This window comes from Rhododendron vialii, chromosome 2a (genome assembly GCF_030253575.1).
Source record: "Rhododendron vialii isolate Sample 1 chromosome 2a, ASM3025357v1".
Classification (NCBI taxonomy): domain Eukaryota; kingdom Viridiplantae; phylum Streptophyta; class Magnoliopsida; order Ericales; family Ericaceae; genus Rhododendron; species Rhododendron vialii.
In genome coordinates, this window is record NC_080558.1 from 9,764,845 (window position 1) to 9,791,070 (window position 26,226).

General features: G+C 37.3%; 1 protein-coding gene and 1 pseudogene across 3 annotated transcripts in view; both read right to left on the minus strand.

Moving 5' to 3' along the window:
• Window positions 1-26,226, minus strand: part of LOC131315714 (uncharacterized) — a 117,241-nt gene that overhangs the window by 28,138 nt on the left and 62,877 nt on the right. The window contains exon 2 of one of the 3 annotated variants that reach the window (XM_058344918.1): window positions 24,162-24,199. In XM_058344918.1, the coding sequence (XP_058200901.1) occupies window positions 24,162-24,199 (38 nt within the window). Of the gene's footprint in view, window positions 1-14,141; window positions 15,449-24,161; window positions 25,304-26,226 lie in introns of those variants that run through there. The other 2 variants (XM_058344919.1, XM_058344921.1) reach the window with 2 other exon arrangements.
• On the minus strand, window positions 6,440-7,778 carry LOC131315717 (receptor-like protein kinase FERONIA; annotated as a pseudogene).

The following is a 26,226-nucleotide window of genomic DNA, read 5'->3' on the forward strand; positions in this document are numbered from 1 at the left end:
CACCCCCATCTATTGTATTCTGACTCTTTGAAAAGGGCAACTTCTTGGACGAGGCTCCAGCTAAAACAGGGTTTGAAGAGGGCAAGGCGTCGAAAACCTTAGTCCCATTTCTTGGAAGATCTGTTTCGTGACTCGAAGCAGGAACATTGGCAGCAAGCCTCACTAGTTGACTAGTTTGCCCATCTTCAAAATTGCGGCTGTCTAAAGTTGACATGTTATGGAGAATTCAATAATGGGGAAAAAACTGTAATAGTCCTTGTAGTTATGTGTTTGTGTCAATTTGGTCCATGTAGTTATAATTGGCTCGATTTACACTCTGTACTTTTCATTTTGTTTCAATTCGGTCAAATTGCTAACTTCCGTTAATCCGCCGTTAGTCCTTTAAATAGCAAAATCATATGGCCCCTTTTTTTGGGGTTAAAACAGATCCGTTCGGCTAAATAAGCCAACTTCCTTATTTTTGTCTTTATTCAATTTTTTTCGTATTTGTTAGTTTTTCGTCAATTTTTTGGAGGTTATTGCATCGTCATGATGAGAAGAATCTAAAAAGTAAAAAATTATTATTTAATTCAAATTTTTTTTAATAAAGATGAAAAAACTGGCTTAGGTTTATTTTTCAACATTCTTAGTCAGGAATCAGTGCATGAGCCAAGTGTAGGAAAATGAATGGAATGACAGGGCACTATTTTTTGTAACTACTTGGACTGTTAAGGCCCGGTTCCAGAACGGGTTTAAGTTCTTATTTTTTGTCTAATAAGAAGGGTTGTTCCACAAAAAGGTGAACAATTACTTATTTTTTAAGAATATAATTTTAAGTTCAAAAATTATGTGCTTACGCAAATAATTTTCCTATCAATATGGATCTTATTTGATAGATCTCATTGAGATCTTTAATATGGTGCAAAAAAAAATTAAAAAATTATTTTTCATTTTCGTTATTTTTGAGTTTGAAAATGTAAAATAAATTGCTTATTTAGGTTTTGTGGAACAATCCTTCTTATTTTTCTTTGAAAAGTTCCAAAATAAGTACTTATTTTATAAGAAGGTTTCTAGAACGGAGCCTAAGTTAGGTTTATTGTAACCTAGTTGAGTGATTTGTTATGTCTTTGTATTAGGTTATGACATAGTAAATTTGGAACTGAGTTTATATAATATTCTGACTTTTGGACATGATTATTTATCATGTTATGACTTTTGAATTTATATCATGTTTTGACTTTTGGACATGGTTCTATATGCATTTTCAGTATTATGTAGAAAAATAAGGCATCTCAGTATTTGTCCACAAGTGGAACATGTAGACAATACCAGGAGTTATGATGCCTCATGGCTGATCATGAAAATGTTGAATTCGATGGCAACATTTTGTAGAAAATTATAACCAAATTCTTCCCAAGTGCCTCTTTATCAATGGAGAATGGAAGAATGAGCTGTGTTTTGGTTCAGAGGTATATTAGGGCAAGAGGAGAATGAGTAACCCTATTCAGCTAAATAAGCCAACTGGCTTATTTTTTTGTCCTTATTCAATTTTTTTTTTGTATTTGTTAGTTTTTCGTCATTTTTTTGAGAATTATTGCATCATCATAACAAGAGGAATCTAAAAAGTAAAAAATTACGATCGAAGCCTAATTTTTTTGAATAAAGACAAAAATTAGCCAATAAGCCAATTTTTTCGTCTTTATTCAAAAAAAATTGGATTTCGATCATAATTTTACTTTTTAGATTCCTCTCGTCATGACGATGCAATAACCCCAAAAAAATTGACGAAAAACTAACTAATACGAAAAAAATTGAATAAGGATAAAAAAATAAGCCAGTTGGCTTATTTAGCCGAACGAGTCTATTTTAACCCCAAAAAGGGGGCCATATGATTTTGTTGTTTAAAGGACTAACGGCGGACTAACGGAAGTTAGTAATTAGACCAAATTGGAACAAAATGAAAAGTACAAAGTGTAAATCGAGCCAGTTGCAACTACAGGGACCAAATTGACACAAATACTTAACTACAGAGACTATTTCAGTTTTTTCCCCTTCAATAATTCTAAAACCTCAATACACACCCAGATGAATTTTTTAAGAACACTCGCAGCAAGTATTAAAAATGAGGAATATTAGGGAAATAGGAGCTAGATCTCACCAGCTATGAGGGAGAGAGGGGAATGGGGATGAGAGAGAAACACCTGGGGTAATGGTTGTCGGTTGAAGTTTGCCTCTGTGGGAAGCGATCGGGAAAATGATGAGTTTCAACTTGGGATGAGGTCAACTTCCGGTGCCACGTGGCTGTTACCAAAATTTCTTGTTTTCTTTCCAATCGACGGAGAATCGACGGAAAATCGTATCGTAAACTTGCTGGAATGTGGATGTGAAAAGTGGAGTTTGGTTCCTTGCCGTATTTCAGGACTTCTTTGGAAACAAACAATGAAGTGGATGAAGTGTGGAAGAAGATTAACAAAATGGACTTTATTAACTCTCAAAGTAGAAGAACAATCAATCGAGATGATCGAGTGAACGATTACAAGTTAACTCTACTCCTAGAAAAGAAAAGATAAAGGCTTAATTGGCGTTGTTTGTGTGTCCTTACAATGAGGCCTAAAAAGGCTATTTATAGGAAAACAAATATGCGCAGGAAATAACTTCCCAACTTCTTCAATACTCCTTATTCTCCTTTGCTTCCACTTGTCCAAATAACTTTCCACTAATATCAAAGTGTGTAGGACAATGACAAGTATTATTTTCAACCGCCAAGTGTGTAGGACAATGCCATGTGTCCTTTCAACTTTCAAGTAAATAGAGATACGCCAAGTGTCCTGCACATGTTATTAAAATACAAATATCAAAAATAATAATAAAATAGGTTGCATTCCCATAATCGCCACCTTTCGGCCAATTATCGACGGGCGGTGAATATATGGTCCAAACAATGCCCCCCTTATTCATTTGGGTGAAGTGCTAACGTAACCCAAGTGAATAATGAACTAGTACGTTTTAAATCACCCCTCTGTCGATATCGTCGGGTAAACATTTATGCCCCTAACTCTCAAAGAGTTTTAGATAAATTTAACACCAATCTTTTCACTTTTCGACTGAACAAAGCCTTCAAGGCTTAATTCCGCTGTCAAAAACCATGTATTGGCTTTGCCACTGTCGAGCCGTCGATCACTGTTGGATAATATTGCCTCCGTCGATTAGTTTCCTTCAACTATAATTCCTACAGAAAGGAAACGAGGAAATGTGATCTATTGGAGTATTATGACCCGTTGCACAATAGGCATGTGTAAACCATTAATCAACAGAGATTGGTTTATATCTAGCCAAGTATCCAGTAGGATTGTCAATCGACGGGGCCAAGTATCAATCGACAGAACCAAGTATCCATCGACAAAGCCAAGTATCTTGATGAATTGTCAATCGACAGAGACTGTTTTTGTATACTTGGAATTCATGTCAACCTATGCAAAAAGGATTCATATTCTAAGACTAATTTGACTTTCTAAAGATGAGTTTGCCCCCATGCAAATTCCATATCAAAAAGAGGACAATTTCTTATTTCATAATTCGGCCATAACCTTAGTGGAAGGCCAAAGATGGTATCGACGGGCCTTGATACAATCGACAAGCCCTGATTATAATCGATGGTAGTGGCCTTATTTTTCTGTCGAATTATTTTCATGATTCAACTCGTTTTGAGTTTTAAACTTTCGAACCACATTGGCTCTTGTAAAGATGAGTTTGCCCCCCATGCAAACTTGAAATCATAAGAGGGCTATTTCTTATTCATAATTGGCCAATAATTTACTTTTCATCCTTAATAAAATCTGGATGAAAACTTTTCGTGTATAGATCAACCAATTACAAATGGCCTACCTTTGATGAATAATTTAAACCTCCATGCAAGGCTTAAAATTCAATCAATTCACATTGGATCTCTGTTTTTCAACCCCGGAATCGACCAGGGCCAGCCTATCTCTTTGTCTGTGTAGCGGTATACATCGACGAATGTTGGCTTTCCTTCAACTATGTAGATGGAGAATGACCCAACAAATCGACACATGTCGAAACAAACCCTTCTGGGTTTGAAGACTTTTCGTTAGTCTTCAAATGTGTTGGATTTTAAACAGCCTTGAACAATGGCCGTTTTTTCTATAAAATTATTAACTGGATAATCAATTAAACACACCATCCACTGGTGTGCCAATCAGATTATGATTTCTCCTTAATAAAACAAGGCAAGTGCTTTAACGACTGAGAACGCCACTCATTCGGCCAATTTGGGGCCAAATTTCTTATTGAATGGTTTACGAAAACCAACTTAGTGTGGACAAAATTGTGGTTTTTGCCCAAAAATTGTAGAAAAACAATGAACATTATCTACACCTCTTAACCAATATTGGGCATGTTTCAACCAAAACCAATACGGATACCAATATAGATGGCTTCTAAAAAATTCATACCTCTTCCGAATATTGTTGATCAATAATTGAACAAATAATTTTGGGGTTCTTGTGGTTGATGTGTAGTGTGCCATAAGAGGCACATATTGACTTTGATTAGTACCAAATCCATGCGGTACTTTGAAACCAATGGGAATGGTTTCATTTTGGTCATTACCACATTGACTTCCAATTCCATAACTTCCACTAGTATTTGGAAGTGGTTAATAAAAATCCGTTGGCCTTGTTGGGCTATGCCTATGTTCAAAAATTGGATTTTCAAACACTTGAGAAAAAGGTACCTCAGTAACATGATTTGGACATCCACTGCTTTGTCCAAAGTTAACGTTTACGTTAACTGGTACTTCCATTATTGGCTGATTTTGAGCCATTGCAACTTTAAACATAGCCATCAATGTTTTGGCTATTTCACTCTCTGGATCATTTAAAACCCTCGCAAATCGTTGAATCAAGTTAGACGATTCAATCTCTGAGCCATTTGGTGCCATTGCTCACTTCCAAATTAGTAACGAGCCCTTCTTCTAGCGCCAAAATTGTTACCAAAATTTCTTGTTTCCTTTCCAATCGACGGAGAATCGACGGAAAATCGTATCGTAAACTTGCTGGAATGTGGGTGTGAAAAGTGGAGTTTGGTTCCTTGCCGTATTTCAGGATTTCTTTGGAAACAAACAATGAAGTGGATGAAGTGTGGAAGAAGATTAACAAAATGGACTTTATTAACCCTCAAAGTAGAAGAACAATCAATCGAGATGATTGAGTGAACGATTACAAGTTAACTCTACTCCTAGAAAAGAAAAGATAAAGGCTTGATTGGCGTTGTTTGTGTGTCCTTACAATGAGGCCTAAAAAGACTATTTATAGGAAAACAAATATGCGCAGGAAATAACTTCCCAACTTCTTCAATACTCCTTATTCTCTTTTGCTTCCACTTGTCCAAATAACTTCCCACTAACATCAAAGTGTGTAGGACAATGACAAGTATTATTTTCAACCGCCAAGTGTGTAGGACAATGCCATGTGTTCTTTCAACTTCCAAGTAAATAGAGATATGCCAAGTGTCCTGCACATGTTATTAAAATACAAATATCAATAATAATAATAAAAAAATAGGTTGCATTCCCATAATCGCCACCTTTCGGCCGATTATCGACGGGCGGTGAATATATGGTCCAAACAGTGGCCCCCTTATATAACGCAGTCCACCCTGATTTTTTGGAAGCCTAGAGTGAAAACAAAAAGTGAGGCTCTTTAGAGTATCGTCAATGCATTCTCTACAAATTAATGGCTCCTAAATTGAATCCTAAACGCGTAAGTGTGGTCCAAATCTATACTATATACTATCAAAATATATTCCCTCCGTCCCTATTTAATTGTTCGCTACGGTTTTGTGTACATTTTCAACAGTTTATATCTCTCAACGTATATTGCTAAAAATATGCACTATGAATTTTATTTAATAAATCTCAATTTTTTCTATAAGACAATGATTTCAAAAATATAAAACATAATATACGTCGAGAAATATAAGCCGTTGAAAATGCACCAAAAACCGTAGTAGACAATTAAATAGGGATGGAGGGAGTAGTTATGTAAAATAAAATAAAACGAAGCTCTCTCCTTAACTCTCTCTCCTATATGGAATTTTCTCATTTTTTCATCTTTTTATTCATTATTCTATAGTTTTTATAAAAAAATAAAATATATACTTTATTTTGGTTGAAAAAGAAGTTCAATCAATAACATATAACAAATACTCCTTGAAACCTATCTCTTTTCTTCATTTCTTTATTTTTTTTAATTGTTGTGAAATTTTCTTAATTATCTCTCTCGGGTTGTTAACACACTAACTTCCGCAGCCCTTTAGTTGTTAACCTATCTGCAGGTGGCGTGTTTGATCCACGCTCACCGCAATTTTCAAAGATAAAGAAACATATCACAAAGACTTCCAAGGAATGAATTAAGCAAACACGCGCGTACCAACCAATACAGCAACCATTATTAGAGAATATTACATAGGAGAAGAATAGACATTGCAACCTTAAGGCTTATTCCCTTTGATCTTCCCTTTTGTTGGGATACTAAAGCGAGCTCAAGGCTGTCCAACACTTCAGCCATCGTAGGCCTTGATCTTGGACTTTTTTGCAAACAATTGCTGACAAGTTCAACGAAAGACTTCAAACAACGCGGTGATATTTGTTCGTCGAGAGAGGGATCGATGACTCCGTCAATTTTTTTCTTCTCGATGCAGTGTTGAACCCAATTGACTAAGCTCATTTGTTCTTCCTCCAAACTTGTATCCAAAGGCGGCCTCCCGCATAGCACTTCCAACAACACTACCCCAAAGGCATACACGTCAGATTTCGTGGTTAGTCTCTGGGTTATGAAATAATCTGGATCCAAATACCCGAACGTGCCTTTCACGTTTGTGCTTATGTGGGTTGTTAAATGACTTTTAGTGCCCTTGGACAACCCAAAATCAGAAATCTTAGCTACCTAATTTTCGCCTAGCAAAATGTTTGTACTTTTTACATCTCGGTGCATGAAAGTTTGATTGGTACCACTATGAAGGTAGTTTAATCCGCGCGCAGCACCAATACATAAGTAGAGCCTTTGCTTCCAGGTGAGAGGAGAAATGCTTGTACCACTTGCTGGTCTACCGATTCTATAGAGATGACTAGCTAGGGTCCCTTGAGCTATATATTCGTAAACAAGGATCATCTCCTGACGCTCATTGCAGTGGCCGATCAACCCAACGAGATGAGTATGTCGGAGTTTTGAAAGCGTCTTGACCTCTGTCCAAAACTCTCCTGCACCTTGCTTGGACTCGGCATTCAACCGCTTTATGGCAACAACCATAGCACCATTGTCAATGAACCCTTTGTATACCTTACCAAATCCTCCATTCCCAATAACTAACGCCTCGTCAAAGTTGTTAGTGAATATGACTATCTCATCCAACGAAAAGCATCGACAAGATTCCTCCGATTGGATCACACCACTATCAACTCCGTTCTCACTCTCGAAAGATTGTGATGGAGGGGGTACAGGCAAGACGTAAGGTACCTTACCCTTATTTTCGGGGAGCTTGTTTCCGTGACTCGGACCCATGCCACCACCAGAAATGCTACTGACAAGCCTTTCTGTTGGGCCAAGTCGACTTTCTGTGAAATCCTCTCCCTCCGAAGACGACATATTCTGCAGATTTTCGTAGAGACACTGGGGATGGTGTCAAGTTTTGCGGGATGCAGAAGTTATCAATGGCTAGCTTTAGTTATATACCTATGGAGAAATCTTTTAATGAGGAAATGGGAGATAGAGAAAGAAACGTGCAAGGTTCTGGTTCTAACCTTGTAGATGAGATTGACTAGGAAATTGGGAAGGCTTTTTATAACAGTGGGGGGTGAGATGAGATCAACTGGAATTGGGTTACTCGGTGTTGAATTTTCAACCTCTAGAGATTGACCGACCGAGTCACCTCCCACACAGGTAAGAAATATACCACATGGGATACAAAACTACGTACCTACATTGAAATATACTTCCTCCTCGGTTTCTAATTGAGACTCCACTTTCACTAATCCGGAGCTCTCAATAAAATGCTGATCGGATATAGTCTGATATCATTTCAGAATGAATTAAGTTTCAGAAAAATGTGTTAAGTCGTTGCAATCCAGTGTTGCATTTCATTCCGAAATGATATCAAATGATATCCAAATTAACGTGATTTTGGAGTGGCTGATATGTGACGTAGGATATAAAACTACCTACATTGAAATATACTCCCTTCCGCTCCTAATCGAGAGTTCACCTTCACTATTCTGAAGGCCTCAATAAAATGTTTATATTTTTCAATTTACAAGATTGATGCATTTTGAATTGTCATCGAACGATATCCGATTAACGTGATTTTGGTGTGGCTGATATTGTTGGCAAAACTCTAAAAAGTAAACGGTTCCGATCACTGTTTTGGGTCTAAAAAAAGCCCACACACAATTGGCCAAGACTGGACAAGACTGGACCAAATCACACTGGACGGGAGCCTATACATGTGTACTATTTCTCTCTCTTTTTTTTGACAAGTGAACAGCAAAATTTTATTGATATGATGATGAGAAATGATTACGAGAAAGACATGAGGAAAAACATCACAACGCAAAGGCAACATCCCAACTATGTTGACACTTTGCCCTGCAACGATCATCTGCTATCTAGCTCAGAGTTGATAAAAAGTCAACTCAAAAGAGGATACCGTCTATACTATTTCAATCTTTATCTTGTCAGTATCTGGATTATACTAAGATAAAATCAACTATAATTCTCGTAAATAGAGGGAAAATATTAAGCCTAATTAAGTCAGTAAATTTTTTTTTTCTGACGAGCAAGATAATCACATTTATATAATAAAAAACAAAGTACAAATGACCGAAATTGATCCATCGCTCTGAAAATACAATAAAAGCATCAAAAATCCAACGTACAAAGAACCAAAAATACAACTACGAAACAAAAAATACAACGGCGGTGTCGGAACCCAGGAGGTGGGCGGCGAGTCCATGGAATCCAGAGGGGTAAGACTATTCCGACTACATAGGCCATATGAGGACCGGAAGATCGGAGCCAGATCAGCCGCACACGCCTTCATATGCTTCTAATTCAACCCACCTACGTAATTATGTATAGCTTTCAATACCGAATCCGAAGCCCAAAAATTTTGATTTTTGCATTTATCCATGTTTTAATCGAAGTCCTAATCACACTTAATTTTGTATCATTCTTTTTCTTTGTATGTCTCTATGTACTATATATAATTGGCTGCTTTAGGCCCGTGAGACTAAATAATTGTAGGGACATTTTGGTACCCACTGTGAAATTCTAAAGAAAAATCGTACGTAATGAGATGAGATACACGCAATGTACATTTTGTGTGTTTTTTTTTTTAAATTTTAAAATGTGTACAAGTTAAATTCTACAAGCGGTAAATGCTTGAAGATATACTTTGCCAAGCTAGAAAATACTTTGAAACATGAAAAGGGTTGAGATAAAATTAGGGGTGTCAAATTGAACCTAGACTCATTAACAAACCCAGACCCATCAACTAAAAAATAGACTCAACCCAACCCATTTATTAGTTGGGTAAGAATGGGTCCAAACCCAACTAACCCATTATTTGTTGGGTCTTAATTGGCATCAATTGGGTCAATGTAAATGACCCAGTGGGTCATGAAAGTAACCTACGAAATTTTTTTAAGAAAAAAGGCCGCCACGCTGAGTTTTTGTAGTATGAACATGGCTCAGTCTCTTTACCAGATTCCCAATTCCTTCCGCATCAGTCACCTGATCAAAATGTCCAAGCCAAGGAGGTGATCTCTCTCTCTCTCTCTCTCTCTCTCTCTCTCTCTCTCTCTCAATTCTTCTGTGCTAAATTACACGCGTCCAAAAATGTTTTGAACAGTCCGAATTAAAAACCAATTGTGATCGGTAATAATTATTTTAACTAGTCAAAATTGAAAACCCATCTCATCCATCGATTGGGTGAATGGACTAATGAAATTGCGCTCCGCCGTGAATAAGTTTCTCTCATGATAGTCACGCATAGGTTTTGGATTAAAAAGTTAAGTAACTTATTTTTTTGTCCTTATTCAATTTTTTTTGCATTTTTTTGTTTTGCGTCAAACTTTTGTGACTTATTGATTCGTTTCGACGAGAGAAATCGGAAAAGTAAAAAAAAAATTGATCGAAACTTATAAGTCACAAAAGTTTGACTCAAAACTATCAAATATGAAAAAAAATTGAATAAAGACAATATATACACACACACACACATCTCGCAACAGGCTAGTTTTGATTCCGATCGAATGAAAAATTCTACTTATGAATGGAAAGCATTTTTTTGTTCTTATTCAATTTTTTTTCGCATTTGTTTGTTTTTATTAATTTTTTGTGGATTATTGCTTCGACATGACAGGAGGAATCTAAAAAGTAAAAAATTATTATCGAAACCTAAATTTTTTGAATTAAGACAAAAATAAGCCAATTTTTTTGTCTTTGTTCAAAAAAATATGAATTTCGATAGTAATTTTTTACTTTTTAGATTATTCTCGTCATGACAAAGCAAAAATCCTCAAAAATTTGACAAAAAACTAACAAATGCGAAAAATATTTGAATAAAGACAAAAAATAAGCCACTTGGATACGCTGAGATTCAGTAATTAAGAGCGACCAATATGGTAATTAAGTGTACGGGGGTAATTTGGTCATTTTTGTAGTAGAGGGATAGTGTGGTAATTTTAGTGTACATGGTATTTTAGTCCTTTAAATTTACAGGGGTAATATGGTCATTTTAGTGTACATACGTATTTTAGTCATTTTAGGTATGTAGTATGTAATTGGGTTAATGGGCAGGTTGGGTTTGCTTTTAAATAAATGGTTTGGGTTGGGTATGGGTAATTAGACTCATAATTAATGGGTCTAAATGGATTAATGACCCATTAAAGACCCAACACACTTACAATTTACCCATTTTGACCCAAACCCACCAATTTGACACCCCTAGATAAAATCTATGGTACGGCCTTCATTACTGGTTTTCCTGTTAAAATTACAGAAAGAGTGAAACTTAAGTAATACTTTTGAAATCTTTTAAAGTTCGTTTATTTTATGAGATTTTTTTGCGTCGATAAATAAGAATATTTGTTTAGGGAAAGATGATTAATGTACTTTATATATTGTGCTTAAAAATGCTGGAACTGCTTTCCCACTCTTGTATGCTACAGTAATATAGGTTTTTTTGAATGGAGGAAATAAGGCTCTAAAAATTGTAACGACTGAATATGGCACTTGAAATGCAAAAACTATTATTTTGATTGCTGAATCTGATTCCCAATTTGCTAAAACTATTTTGAATTGCTGAAATTGCATGGTTCCAACTGTTGCTCTTTTCTTGGTCGAAAACTGGCTTTTGAATTGCTAAATTGATTCTCTAAATTGCGGAAATAAGAATTGTGTAATATTCTCTCCGTTCGGATTTAATAGTCATTTTTTGGAGTTCGTGCTGTTTTTCAATCAATTATATATTCCAATTTATAATGTTTTACGTGATTTCGAAATATTGTATTATAGAACTAATCTAGATCTATCAAACAAGATCCATATTTGATATGAAATTCATTACAGATTCAAAGACATAACCCGTTTTTTAGCTGGTTAGAATAGAACTAGGGACAATTAAATCTGGAGGAGGGAGTACCTAAACTTGTTTGTTAAGGAAATAGAATCCCACATTGCTTGGGAGTGGAATGGGTGATCACTTAATAACATTTGGGACCTCTCCACTCATTGCCAATTGGTTTTGAGATGGATATAAAGTATCCATATGGTATCAGAGCGGGGCCCGTTCCACCCCACATTTTAAAAATTAACAATCCACACCCCACGATGACAGACCAGCAAAAAGGCTGCACGATGATAGGACCCAAAAGTGGCCACACGTGACAGACCTGAAATACGGCTGCACGTGAGGGGGGATGTTAAAGAAATAGAATCCCACATTGCTTGGGAGTGGAATGGGTGATCACTTAATAACATTTGGGACCTCTCCACTCATTGCCAATTGGTTTTGAGATGGATATGAAGAACTGATTTTCCACACTTTGAATGGTTTGAAGACAGGTTTTAAGTCTCTGAAACAAACTGTTCGTTCACGCCCAGAATCCTTCACTTTCAGTAGTTTAACTTCTCTTCTTATGGCTGAAGATCTTCATATGGAACAGGATCAAATGGAATCTTCTTCTGCTCCCATTCTTGTAGCTAATGCTTCGAACCCCAATTCTGGGGGTGCACAAGTTGGGGTTCCACAGGTTTCCTCTCCTTCAATTCCCAATCCTCTCTTACAGTCCTTTCAATTTCCATTTCCTTCACCACCATCACAAAACTTTCCTTCTTCGTTTCCTACACCACGGTTTAACAGAAATTCGAATAGGTTCAGAGATAACTCCTTTACTCGACCATTTTCTTCTAATTTTACACCTGGTTTTCAGAATAATGGTTGTCAAATATGTGGGAAAACAAATCACTTGGCATATTCATGCCACTATCGTTTTGATTTAGGTTATAGACCTGGAAGAGTAGCAAACAGTGGTGGCTTTCCTCCAAGATTTCTGCCTAGATCACAATCTCAGGCACTGTATTCTGTGGCGTCTGAGCAGTGTTTTGATCCTAACACATTCTCCAGTTATGAAGTTGGATCCCATGGTTCAGGTCAAGGATTTGGAAATGGTTCTTCCTCTTATAGTTTTAATCCAGGTTCTGCTTCTGGAGTTGGTGCTGGTCCCTCTGGTTATGGTTTTGGATTTGGAAATGGTTCTTCCTCTTATGGTTTTAATCCTGGTTCTGCTTCTGGTGTTGGTGCTGGTACCTCTGGTTATGGTTCTGGTCCAGGGTTCGTTGGATCTACTCCCCATCAAACTGCTCTATACACTTCTTCAGCTGTGCCTTCTGATCATGGGAAGTCTCCTGTGTCTCCTTGGTTTTTTGACTCAGGGGCTACCTCACATGTGACTTATGATGCTACTCAGCTCACTTAACAACTTTTAGGTGAAGTATACAATACAATGACCACCCAAAAGATGAGGGAGGGGAAATATTTTTTAAGACCAATTGCTCATAGTTTGCAAGTGCATTCTCTAATGAACGGAACTCGTAGAGCATTTGGAGGATGGAACACTCAATAGGGGCCAGAATGCAGAATGCTCGAACTTTTTAAATACACGTTAAGTATCGTGCAACTCCCCTCACCGGGTTCCTCATCAATTTCAATACTATTTCTTCAATAGTTACAAAAGTGAATGCTGAAGTAACAAAAGATATAGAATAAATAGAAATGCTTTCAAAGAAAAGTTGCACGTGAAATCCTACTAATATATAGTATAACAAAACAGCTTAGTTTTTGAATTCTATCTCTCTATAAATCCTACTGCTCTCCATCTCTCAAATAATGTTCTCTCTCTCAAACAGTGGTAATTGCACAATTGCCACTAATTAATCAGATCTCACGTTCAAAATTCGGATCTCTCTCTCTCTCTCTCTCTCTCTCTCTCTCTCTCTCTCTCTCTCTCTCTCTCTCTCCCAATTGCAGTTGATTCAAAAACCAAATTGACTCCCTTTTTTTTTCTTAGTTTAAATGGCTATTTTGATTGCAAAACTCTCACCATTGTCTAATCTGTCACCATTGCCCTTCTATGTGACCTTAGATTTGGGATAATATAATTAACGAGAGTGTAGCTTTTGGAATTCATTCAAAATTCGGATCTCTCTCTCTCTCTCTCTCTCTCTCTCTCTCTCTCTCTCTCCCAATTGCAGTTGATTCAAAAACCAAATTGACTCCCTTTTTTTTTCTTAGTTTAAATGGCTATTTTGATTGCAAAACTCTCACCATTGTCTAATCTGTCACCATTGCCCTTCTATGTGACCTTAGATTTGGGATAATATAATTAACGAGAGTGTAGCTTTTGGAATTCATGTAATAGTAGGATGAATTGGATGGTATGAAAAAAATTATTGATTTATAACTATATGTGAGTAGTAGCATTAAATCCGAAACGGCACTCGGTACTTAACCGCTACCGGTATGTACCACACGAGTTGAAAAACCGGTACCTTAGGCGGTACGGTATTCAGATTCTTGGTCTCAACCACCTGTCCATCACACTTCGAAATACCTTGGTCACTATTCCCTCATTTCTTCCTCTCTGTTGGGATAACAATGCAAACTCAAGCCTACCTAGCACTTCAGCCATCGTTGGCCGTGATTTTGGACTTTCATGCAAACAATTTTGTGCAAGTACAACAAAAGACTTCAAACAACGTGGTGCTATTTGTCCACTGAGAGTGGGGTCAATGACTCTGGCAAGCTTTCCCTCTTTGATGCACTGTTGAGCCCAACGGGCTAAACTCATTTGCTCCTCGCTAAGTTTTCTATCCACGGCTGGCCTCCCGCATAACACTTCTAACAATACCACACCAAATGCATACACATCAGATTTTGCAGTCAGTCTTTGAGTAATGAAATACTCAGGATCAAAATACCCAAATGTGCCCTTCACTTGTGTGCTTATATGGGTTATTGAGTGACTTGTAGTGGCTTTCGACAATCCAAAATCCGAAATCTTAGCTACCCAATTCTCGTCTATTAGAATATTTGAGGTCTTCACATCTCGATGTATGAAACTCTGACGGGTACCACTATGAAGGTGTTCTAATCCTCGGGCAGCACCAATACAAATGTGGAGTCTTTGTTCCCATGAGAGAGGCGTATTACTTTTTGTTGTATTTAGCTTGTAGAGGTGATCAGCAAGGGTCCCATGAGCTATATATTTGTAAACAAGAATCATCTCCTGACCATCGTTGCAGTAGCCGATCAACGTGACAAGATTAGCATGCCGGAGCTTTGAAAGCATCTTGATCTCCGTCCAAAACTCTCCTGGACCTTGCTTGGACTCGATGTTCAACCGCTTTATGGCAGCCATCGTAGCACCATCGTCGATGAATCCCTTGTATACCTTACCGAATCCCCCGATCCCGATAACTAATGCGTCATCGAAATTTTTAGTCGCCATTACTACCTCATCCAGTGAAAAGCAACGACAAGTGTCATCTGACTGAACCGCACCACCATCGATTCGATGCTGACTCTTTGAAACGGGCAACCGGTTGGACGAGGCTCCGGGTAGAGCAGGGTCTGAAGAGGGAAAGACTTCGGAAAGCTTTGTCCCATTTCTTGAAAGATTGTTTCCTTGACTTGAGTCCGTACCACTAGCAACATTGGCGGCAAGGCTTATTGGTTGATTAATTTGGCTTTCTTCATAATTCCGGCTGTCTAAAGATGACATATTCTGGAGAATTTCTTAGGAACACTGGCAGCAACTTTTAAGAATGGGGAATTTGGAGAGATATCTCGTACAGGCGATGAGGGCGAGGGAGACGAAAGGGGATGAGAGAGAAACACATGGTAATGGTTGAAGCCGATGCTATGGAAATTATTGGGAAGACCATAAGCGTCAACTTGGGTTGTTGTCAACCCCAAGTGGCCCCCTCCTCCACGTGGGTTTGCATCCTCTAAAGCGACCAATCAAGCAGTTACAGTCCTCTAGAACGACGAATTAAGCATTTACAGTTACTCGATTGAAATTTTTTAAAAGTTCGGCCGCTAGAATAATTATTTTAAAATTAATGAATAAATCAAATTATTTATGTGATATCCTGAAATGGGCCTCACTAAAGCAAGTTGTGCACAAAAATACAGAAAATAATTCTTAAGTAACAAAAATTCTGAAAACACAAGAGGAAAAAAAATCACGTGAGTTGCTGAATTTAATTAGCTAGCACGACAAACAGACAGACGGATGTACTTTGGTATTCAAATTGCTCCCTCCATCCAAGGTTGTTGCTTCTGTTTCGAAAATTCAACTTTTTAATTGTGAACAATACATAATTATATAAAAAAGAAAAAAGAAAAAAAAGGACCAACTTTTCTTTGTTGACTTTTCAAATGATAAATTGTCTATCGTAGAAGATTGATGCTGCAAGTGTAGCCAATAATTTCCCATATCGTAATGGGAAATATAAGGAGTGAGAAACGGGAGAAATTTTTGGGTGCCTTAGTCCGCATCTCAGCTTTGGAAGTTTTGGACTTCAAAATCCGACCACTATTTCTTCTCTTTCTCTCTATATCAAATTCGAGCTGTCCTAAATGCTTTTGGACGACTGAGGTCATTAACGTTGTCCCATATGTGTGATACCCGCCCGGCACCCAAAAATTTCTGGAAAAATTGAAACTGCCTAAATAAAGGTGGAGTTCAGAAAGGACTTAAAGTAAAGATTGGGAAAAGTATGGGAAAATGACGGCTCAGGACATGTTTTGATAATTAATACCCGCCAAGGACATGCTGAGAACATTTGAGTACATTTGTTAATGCTGAAAATGTCCTTGGAGGGTATTAATTATCAAACACGTCCTTGACCGTCATTTTCCTGAAAAGTATTGGGTGCCAATGAGACGAGAGAAACTTATTCACGGAGCTTCCGTGAACGCTTGTTTACAAAAAATGCGTAATTTCACCTGTCCATTTTAGCAATAAACAGTTGAGATATATTTTTAATCTTTGACCGGTTGATGTAGAACATATGGAGACCCAATTTCATGATCAATTGGACCGGTCGAAGCCTTAGAAGCCCAAACATTGTTTAATTGAAAATTACCCAATTTGGCAACTTTTGGACGAGCTCGGATCGGACCCAAACTTGATGAACTGACTTATTTTCGCATGACCAATCTTATTTGGATGTTTAATTAGGTTTCTATGATTTCGTTTTGCAATACTTGAAGTAAATTTTTTTTTGAAAGGCAAATTTTTTTTATTCATCTTTAAAAACAGATCGAATACAAAGAACTGAAGTATTTTTTCTTCATATCAGCTCGATGATTTTATTTACAAAGGGCCCCCATTTGAAAAGTTCGTATATATCGGGCCAAAAAAACTCTGAGTCGGCCCTGTTTCTATAATATCGAGACTTGATTACCGTTACATGTGGTCTTCTATGCCTTTTTAAATATTGATGGCCATCACATTACAACTCTCGGCACATAATTGGGCAACGTTGGAGCATCCTCCTCTAAGGAGTGCCATAGCCGCTCCGCTCACTAGCTTTTTGTCTAATACAATGAGTTGATCAGACTCCACTCACTAGCACATGTATAACCTTGCTATACATGTGCGAGGATTTCAAACTCAATGTTGCACTCCAATTGTAAAAGTAAATCCACATTTGGATTCTAAAACTTTAAATTGGATACTCATATCACAATACTTTATTCTTCAAGTATAGTTGGACATCTCCAATAGTGCAACAAAAGTTTAACATTGTGGAAATTATAATTATTGCTTCCCGCACAATTCTGAAATTAATTCAGAATTTATCAATATAATTTTCGTAGTACTTTATGACATAATACAAATGATGTCAAAAACTTTCTCTTCATCTCTCGTGTTTCAAGACACATTAGTAAGAAACAACCCCCACATTAGGTAACTTACCCTATATTGAGCAACTCTTTACTCATATTCTGAAAATTTTATGCTAACTACAACATGCATTCTAAGTATCTTTGCAGATTCAACACGGGATATTCTCCATAGCATAAAAATCGATTTCACTTTATTCAAAAGTATCTAGTGGGGCGTAGTTGATAATTATCAACCACTACTCAAGATCGTAGAAACTAAAATATTTCAATTGCAGTTTCATGCCAATTCAGAGATAGCAAACGATCTTCTGAGTCCATGAAAACTGAATTTCACAAAATCCGAAACATGAATTCACACGTTTGGCGTTTTCTTTTCTTTTTTTTTTGTGGTCCAGGTGACTTTTCTAGAAGGACAAAGAAATATGACTTAGTCATCAACAATTGCGTGACTTATTCACCAAGAGTCACGTCTCTAGACGTAAAATCAACAGCCACAAATGTCAATATAACCACAATGGTCGCACCGCTTAGTTTGAACTTAGTGGTCACACCTTTCATTAACTCCATAGGTCACATATCCTTCAATATATTGTGACACTTCCTCACACCTTTTTGGTTTAACCCCAAGGTTACACACCTCCACAAAATACACTAGGCTAAGCATGAATTGTATTTAGGGTAGTGATAATGTCAAAACCGTTTTTGTTGGAGTCAAAATTCCAGTGCATAAAAGTCTTGTACATTACAAATGGTAAAAGCCTTTTGTGCACTAGAGTTTTGGCATCAACAAAAATAGTTTTGACATAAAAAAAAAATGGTTTTGGCATTATAATTTTCCTATATTTAAGGGTAAGGGAAACAGTGTGATTGTAAGTTGGAGATCGAGACATCGAGCCCTGCTATCCGCAGAGACAATTTACAGAGAACCACGCAGAGACAAACACGTTTGGCCTCATTTCGGGTCCGATCGCTCCTACGAATCCAAAAGTAATATTTACCGATATCCGCTGGAGCTGATTTTTTGCAGAGCCCCATAAAATAATATTCAAAAATTTATGGATATTTTATTAGATTTTTTCGGGATCCGAAATGAGGCCAAACAAGTTTATCTCTGCGTGATTCTTTGTAAATTGTCTCTGCGGATAGCGGGGCCCGTCGAGACATCAGATCCAATAACACTGTACTAGTCAAACCTGACCAATGAGCCTTCTCATAAACCGATTCTTCAAGCGGTGCCAATTACTCTTGTCGTTTCCGTTGCAAACCAAATGATCGGTGTAAACTTCTTCAAGTCAGAAAGAAGGGAAAATAATGGCCAATGATGTGTTTTGATAATTAATATCCGTCTCCGGCATTTTTAGCATTAACAAATGTTCTCAGTATGTCTTTGACGGGTATTAATTATCAAAACATGTCCTGAGCCGTCATTTTCCCCACAAAGAAAGGAACAAAACACCGAGTAATGAAACTTCAATTTCCAGAATTAAAATAACTGGAAACTTTGTTTAACATGGGAGTAGCGGAGTAGCATGCTGCACCGTAAAGATGCTTCGACCAACACATTCAAAACTCAATGTTTAAATAATCACGCTGAGCACAAAGACACCTCTTTCTCATATATTTCCAGTTGTCCATTTATGAGATCATTATGCACATATAGAATGTCAGGTAATCCGGTCTTCAAAATGATGAATGTGATGGTATCGTTTCTTCGAAATCTGGAACAGAAGAAGCAATTCGAGTCGCATTAGGAGAAAGCTTTCTTAAAGACAGTATTTGCCCCCACCAGAAGGTGTGCATCGAGTTACAGCAAATCTGCCTTCAAGATAAATCGAATCCGAACTCTAGGTTCTTTCTGTCTGCGTTTGCACAAACGAAGACAGACAGAATATCCATTTTAGCAAATGTAAAAGAACCAATAACTGATATTCTATTTATGTGGAATAATAGATTATCGGTTTGCCAGTCTAGGAAGAGAATGTGTAGAGAGAAAGAGAGCAATACAGTATGGAATCTTCTGGCCTTTGGAATGACTTTACAAATGACCTATTAATAGACTTATAAACACCCTTGTATGAAAGGTTGTGTCTCTAGTAAACCATGTCTCTTAAAGACAATTAGTGGAAAGAACATGCCTATTAGGAGGCACGCCATATTTCACATCCTTTCCTAACAATCACATCTTTCCCAAACAAATACATCCCAATTTAATGGGTGTTACAATTATTTCCTAACAATCACATCTTTCCCAAACAAACATATCCCAATTTAATGGGTGTTACAATTATTTACATAAAATCACAACTCATGTAAAAAAGTGTTGCAACCTTTCAAAAAATTCTCACTTAGTACCTTTCCAAAAATTTCAAACTAAAATCCAATTTTATTTTGAAAAAGAAGACAATTGAATCTTTAACTTCTAAATGCCGATATACAAAAACCGAAGTCTATTAGCATGCAAAACAAAAGATGTCAGTCAAACTAATTTAACATCATGATGAATCTACCCATTATCCATCGAGAAGCACCTCGTGCTTTACTACTTAAAGCTTGCCTCAACAGAAGAAGACAATCCCAACTTTGGTTCAACAAAGTATTCTAATAAGAACCCACCAGGCCTCACAAGCCTATGACAAACATGTCCTCCCATTAAGTCAATCATTGCCTCAAAGAAGCCATTCGATTAATGATTCACCCGTCAGGGCTACACGGACCGTTGCAACTCTTTGCCAACAGGTCAGTTTCAGTATGAATTCTCTTCATAGTAAAAACACAAAAAAAAATCAGTTAATCCAAGGCCTAAACATGGTACCGTTAATCCAAGGCCACTCTTAACAGTAATTAATGACGAGTCACAACCTTTTACCAAATATGTGTGACTTTTCTCAAAGGACACTTAGCAACCAAGCAATGTGTCTCTTGCAATAATTAATGACACCCATTGACAACAAACATTTGCTAAAGCATCCATTCATAAAAAGCAATGGTCATCAGTCGCAATGGAAGCTAATGAACCAGTGCTGCCTATTAATTGTTCTAATCACGTTATCATGGCATACATCACGACAAACATATCGGCAGTTTAACAATATCAAACCCCTCATCTGATTTCATGCGGGAAAAAGATATAAACAAGTAAGTTCAAACTCCATTAACTAGGAGTAGTATTTACTTTCCAAACTGGCCAGGTTTTTCATACATTTCAGAACTCAATAGGCTTGAAATATTACCATTACCCACTGGTAATATTACAACCGACAAGCGACAAGTGTAACCGTTTCTTACAGTTTTGGAAGGTCGCAACTCATTTCGTCTTACACTAATTGCCACCGCTAAAGATAACCCAAAGATTTTGTTGGCAACGCAAGAGACAAATTCCAAATGTATGCAATATTGACCGAAACCACGAATAATGTTATGCAATAGATCATTACTCCCACAGTCCTACTACCATAACGCATTCTTGAAACACAAAACCTAGAAATCGATGGAAACAAATTGGTGATTAAGGCAAGTGTTAGTGTGTGACACTCTGTACTTAAGACAGATTTGTCCCTACTACGGTGCTCACAGTTTGCATGAACGTCTATCTCCCAGTACTACTTGATCAAACTCCCCACAGAAGCTGCACTACAATCAATGGGTTTGTTGAACCTCCTTGTATTTTGTACTCTCTCAAATGTATAGACTCAAATTGAAGGAAAAATCCATCACCAAAAATGAAATAGAGAAATGATATTTATAAGCTAACTGGTTACTTTCCGTAGAGTCACCAAGGAAAGAGACATTTGTTGGTAAAAAACGCGTCCGTCCACGGCGAACAAGTGCCAGCAACTCCAAAACAAATCAATTTCCATTCACCCCTAAAATAAAAATATTATATTGTATGATATTTTCCAACATGATTTGCTGCATTGGCCTTTTTTGTGATAAAGCTCTTCTGCCAATTCTCTTGCATTTCCAATGCAATTCGGAGGCTCCTCACTACGTCGTGTATCGACGGTCTTTGGATCCCCTCGTCAAACAAACAACTCAACGTTGTCTTGACGAATACCCTTGAACACTCCGGTCCTATTTCCCCAATAAGGTGCTGATCCATGACCTGATAAATGTTCTTGGATTGGAAAAAATTTCTTAACGAATCCCGCAGTGGAGGATCACGATGTCTAGGGTTCCGGTAGATATCCATCTGCTTGTTATAAGTCAGTACTTCCAACAACATTACACCGAATGAGAACATGTCCTCCTCCTCATATACAGAGTCGTAGCCCCTTGTAACCAGTCTAGGTATGCCTGCGCTGATATTGGTCTTAGTTCTTCTGTCAGGAAGCATAACTTTTGCAACCCAATTCTCATCCAGTAGAATACTGGATGGTTCAATGTGGCGGTAGTTGAGTTCACGCTCTTCGTTTGAATAGAGATACTCCAGTCCTTGTGCAGCTCCAATGCAAATTTTAAGTTGCGTTTCCCACGGAAGTGGAGTATCTGTAGGATGCAAAAGATCTTGGAAGGACCCATTTGCCATGTAATCGTGCACGAGGATCAGCTCGCCTCTCTTGGTGCAAATTCCCATCGGAGAGAGTATGTTGGGGTGGAGGAGCAGTTTCTTTGGATGAATATCATCCCCAACGGCTGTAAGTTTCTTACACCTTTTGATCGCAACCACACGAGCTTTACCATTGATTAAGATACTACCTTTATACACCTTGTCAGAATTACGTACCAAAAAGCTCGTATTGAAATCTTTTGTGGCTTCACAAATGTCAGCAAGTGAGAGATGGCGGTTTAATTGGGTACCAGTTATCAACCACCGGTCCATTCTATGAAATGCCTTGGTCCTTATTCCCTCATTTCTTCCTCTATGTTGGGATAACAATGCAAGATGATCCAAGAACTCGTTAAGCAATCGAAGCCGTTTCCTGAAAACATAAGCTGAGTGTCAGGATGCGAAGCAGTTTTTTTTTCTCAACAATGAAAGGTTTTTATTAACCATTGAAAGGAGGGGATGCGAAGCAGTTAAGGAGATAGAGAAAGGGAGGTAGAGAGTGGGAGCTGACCTTTTCTCAAACTCCTCCACCAGTGGTTCAATTATAAGCAGAGAACGAAAAGATAGAATAAGGCCTTTAATAAAATCTTCAGGGCAGTCGTCATCCAGCAGCTGCCTTACAACTAACAGAGCATTTCCTGGGTTTACCTATAAAGAGAAATTCAAGAATAGTTCAGCACTGTAGCCTTCTGATAGGTATGTAAATGTACCCATTTACTCTCTATAGCTAATTTATGCGTGTTGGGTATGTTTAGTGTATTACTTGGCGCTTGTTACTCGTTTTCCTTGTTTTAGAACTTGTGGAGCAATTGAATGGCATACGGAGCTAAATTGAGGAGTTAAACGTGATAATAGCAAATAATACTAACCCTCCTATATTTTGTGTTGAATAATTACTATGGCTTTTAATTACGATTATATTGCAAGGGTAAGGTGGAATCGAAACCCCGGTCCCTTCTTTCTCCTGTTTTCAAAACCTTAATTCATTCTTAGAATAATTTAAGCTTTAACCAATCGGAATTCAATTCCATTTCATTTTGGAATTAAATTAGAAATCAATTGAATCTACAACATCTTAGCTTTTTACCCCTGGGAACGATCTTGGACTTAACACTCGATCTAGGGAATAATTGTTAATTCCCAGTTTATAAATTCATTTTTGTTGCAATAAATTAACGACTGACCATGTTCACAAGAGTTCTCATTTTCAAGTGACGAAAATGCTATCTAAGACCCTTGACAAAATTCTTACCTTCTCAACGTAACCTTCAATGTAGCTGAGCATGTCGTTTGAATAAAGGTAGTGGGCCAGCTCTGGAACAAACCCAAAACGATCGCATACATTGACAAGTGGTCGTGCATCGTGAAGCTTTGCTTTCATCAAAAAGTTCTTTGTCTTTTCAGGATCATAAAAGTTCGATTCTCTTGTAACGCGTTCGACCTCCTCGATTTGTCCAGCCTTGGTAGCTGCCTTAGGCTCCGTTCCAGAAACCTTCTTAAAAAATAAGTACTTATTTTGGAACTTCTCAAAGAAAAATAAGAAAGGTTGTTCCAGAAAGCTCAAATAAGCAGCTTATTTCACATTTTCAAACTCAAAAATAACATAAATGAAAAATAATTTTTCAATTTTTTTTGCACCGTATTAAAAATCTCAATGAGATCTATCAAATAAGATCCATATTGATAGAAAAATTATTTGCGTAAATATATGATTTTTGAGCTTAAAGTTGCCTTAACCAAAAAATAAGAACTTACTTCTTTTTTTGTGGAACAAGCCTTATTATTGAACAAAAAATAAGAACTTATTCAAGTTCTGGAACGGGGCCTTAATGTACTTAAAGTGAATTTCAGGATCTTCACTGTGACAGAAAATAGGTCAATGAATGAAAGAATCAGGATTTGGATAGGCTAGAGGCCCTGTTCTGCTAAGGGGTCTTAAAATATAAATACTTATTTGCAATTTTTTTTGTCAAATGTTGTGATTTTTCTTGTAATGAAGTTTAGTATTTTTTAAACTTGAAAATTTCAAATAAATACCTATTTTTTAAGAACTTTTAGTGGAACACAACAAAATATAACCGAATCATTTCCTAGATATATATTTTTTTTTGGTCAAACGGAATTTATTTCTTAGATATATTACCTGGACCTCAGCAAATCATTTGATTGTCCACTTGAGGAACTGTTGTTCTTCCTCTCCCTCAACCACCTGTCCATCATACTCTGAAACGCCTTGGTCATTCTTCCCGCTGTTCTTCCTCTCTGTTGGGATAACAATGCGAGCTCAAGCCTACCCAACACTTCAGCCATCGTAGGCCGTGATCTTGGACTTTCACTTAAACAATTTTTGGCAAGTGCAACAAAAGACTTCAAACAAGGTTGTGCTATTTGTCCACTGAGAGAGGGGTCGATGACTTCGGCAAACTTTCCCTTTTTGAAGCACTGTTGAGCCCAATAAATTAAACCTATTTGCTCCGAGTCTAGTTTACTATCCACGGGTGGCCTCCCACATAACACTTCTAATAATACCACACCAAAGGCATACACAACGGATTTCACAGTCAGTCTAAGATTACGGAAGTAATCAGGATCCAAATACCCGAATGTGCCTTTCACTTCTGTGCTTATATGGGTTATTGAATGACTTGCAGGGCCTTTAGACAATCCAAAATCGGAAATTTTAGCTACCCAATTCTCGTCTATCAGAATATTTGTGCTCTTCACATCTCGATGTATGAAACTCTGACCGGTACCACTATGAAGGTGGTCTAATCCATGGGCGGCACCAATGCACATGTCAAGCCTTTCCTCCCAAGAGAGAGGAGAAAACCTTGTATTGCTTTCGGTTGTCTTTAGCTTGTAGAGATCATCGGCAAGGGTTCCAAGAGCTATATACTCATAAACAAGAATCATCTCTTGACACTCGTTGCAGTAGCCGATTAGCGCAACGAGATTAGAATGCCGGAGCTTCGAAAGCATCTTGACCTCCATCCAAAACTCTCCCTCACCTTGCTTGGACTCGGCATTCAACTGCTTTATGGCAACCATTGTAGCACTATCATCGATGAACCCTTTATATACCTTACCGAATCCCCCGATCCCGATAACTAATGCATCATCAAAATTGTTTGTCGCTATTAGTACCTCATCCAGTGAAAAGGAACGACAGGTGCCCTCAGACTCTATCACACCGCCATCGATAGGATTCTGATTGTTTGAAAAGGGCAACTGTTTCGACAAGGCTCCGGCTGAAACGACGTCCGAAGAGGGTATGACGTCGGAAACCTTTGTCCCATTTCTTGAAAGATTGTTGCCGTGGCTTGAATCCGTAACATTAGAAACATTGACGACGACAAGGCTTACCGGTTGATTAATTTGCACTTCTTCAAAATTCCGGCTGTCTAAAGATGACATATTTTGGAGAATTTTTTAGGAACACTGGCAACAAATTGTAACAATGGGGAATTTGGGGATAATCTCACAGACGACGGAGGAGAGAGAGGAAAGTGGATGAGAAAGAAAAGTGTTGGTCATGGTTGAAGCCGCCTCTATGGAAAGCAAATTCCTTTTCAAAAATGCTAGAGGGACAGTTGTGCTACACCACTCTATTAACTAAATTTTATTTTTATTTAGTTTCTTAACTTTTCTATCTTATTTATTTATCTCCTTTTCTTTATATCTTGTTTCTCTTTTATTTATTTAATATTCTTTATATCTTTTTTCTCTTTTAGGTCTGATTTGGATTAAAAAGTCATTTTGACTTAATTTTTTTTTCAAATTTTTTCCGAATTTGTTAATTTTGTGTCAAAATTTTGTGACTTATTGAATCGTCTCGACTGACCAACCCTTATTTATTTAATATTATTTATTTAACTAAATTCTTTTTTTGTTTAATTTCTTAATTCTTTTTTCTTCAATTAAGCATCCACTTCAAAATCTAGGATTGCATTTATATCAACTTTGAATGTACCGATCGCTCAATTGACTGCAACATCGCGAGGGAGAGGGAGAAGGAGACGTGGAAGGGGGTAGGGAGTTCTCAACACTCAACCGACCCATTCTCAATCTCCAGTTCTACCCATCCCTAATCCCTACATTCAAGAATTTTAAATAAATAAGATAAAAGAAATAAGAAATTGAATAAAAAAGAATTTAGGTAAATAAAAAATATTAAATAAATAAGGGTGGGTTTGAATTGAAAAGTTAAG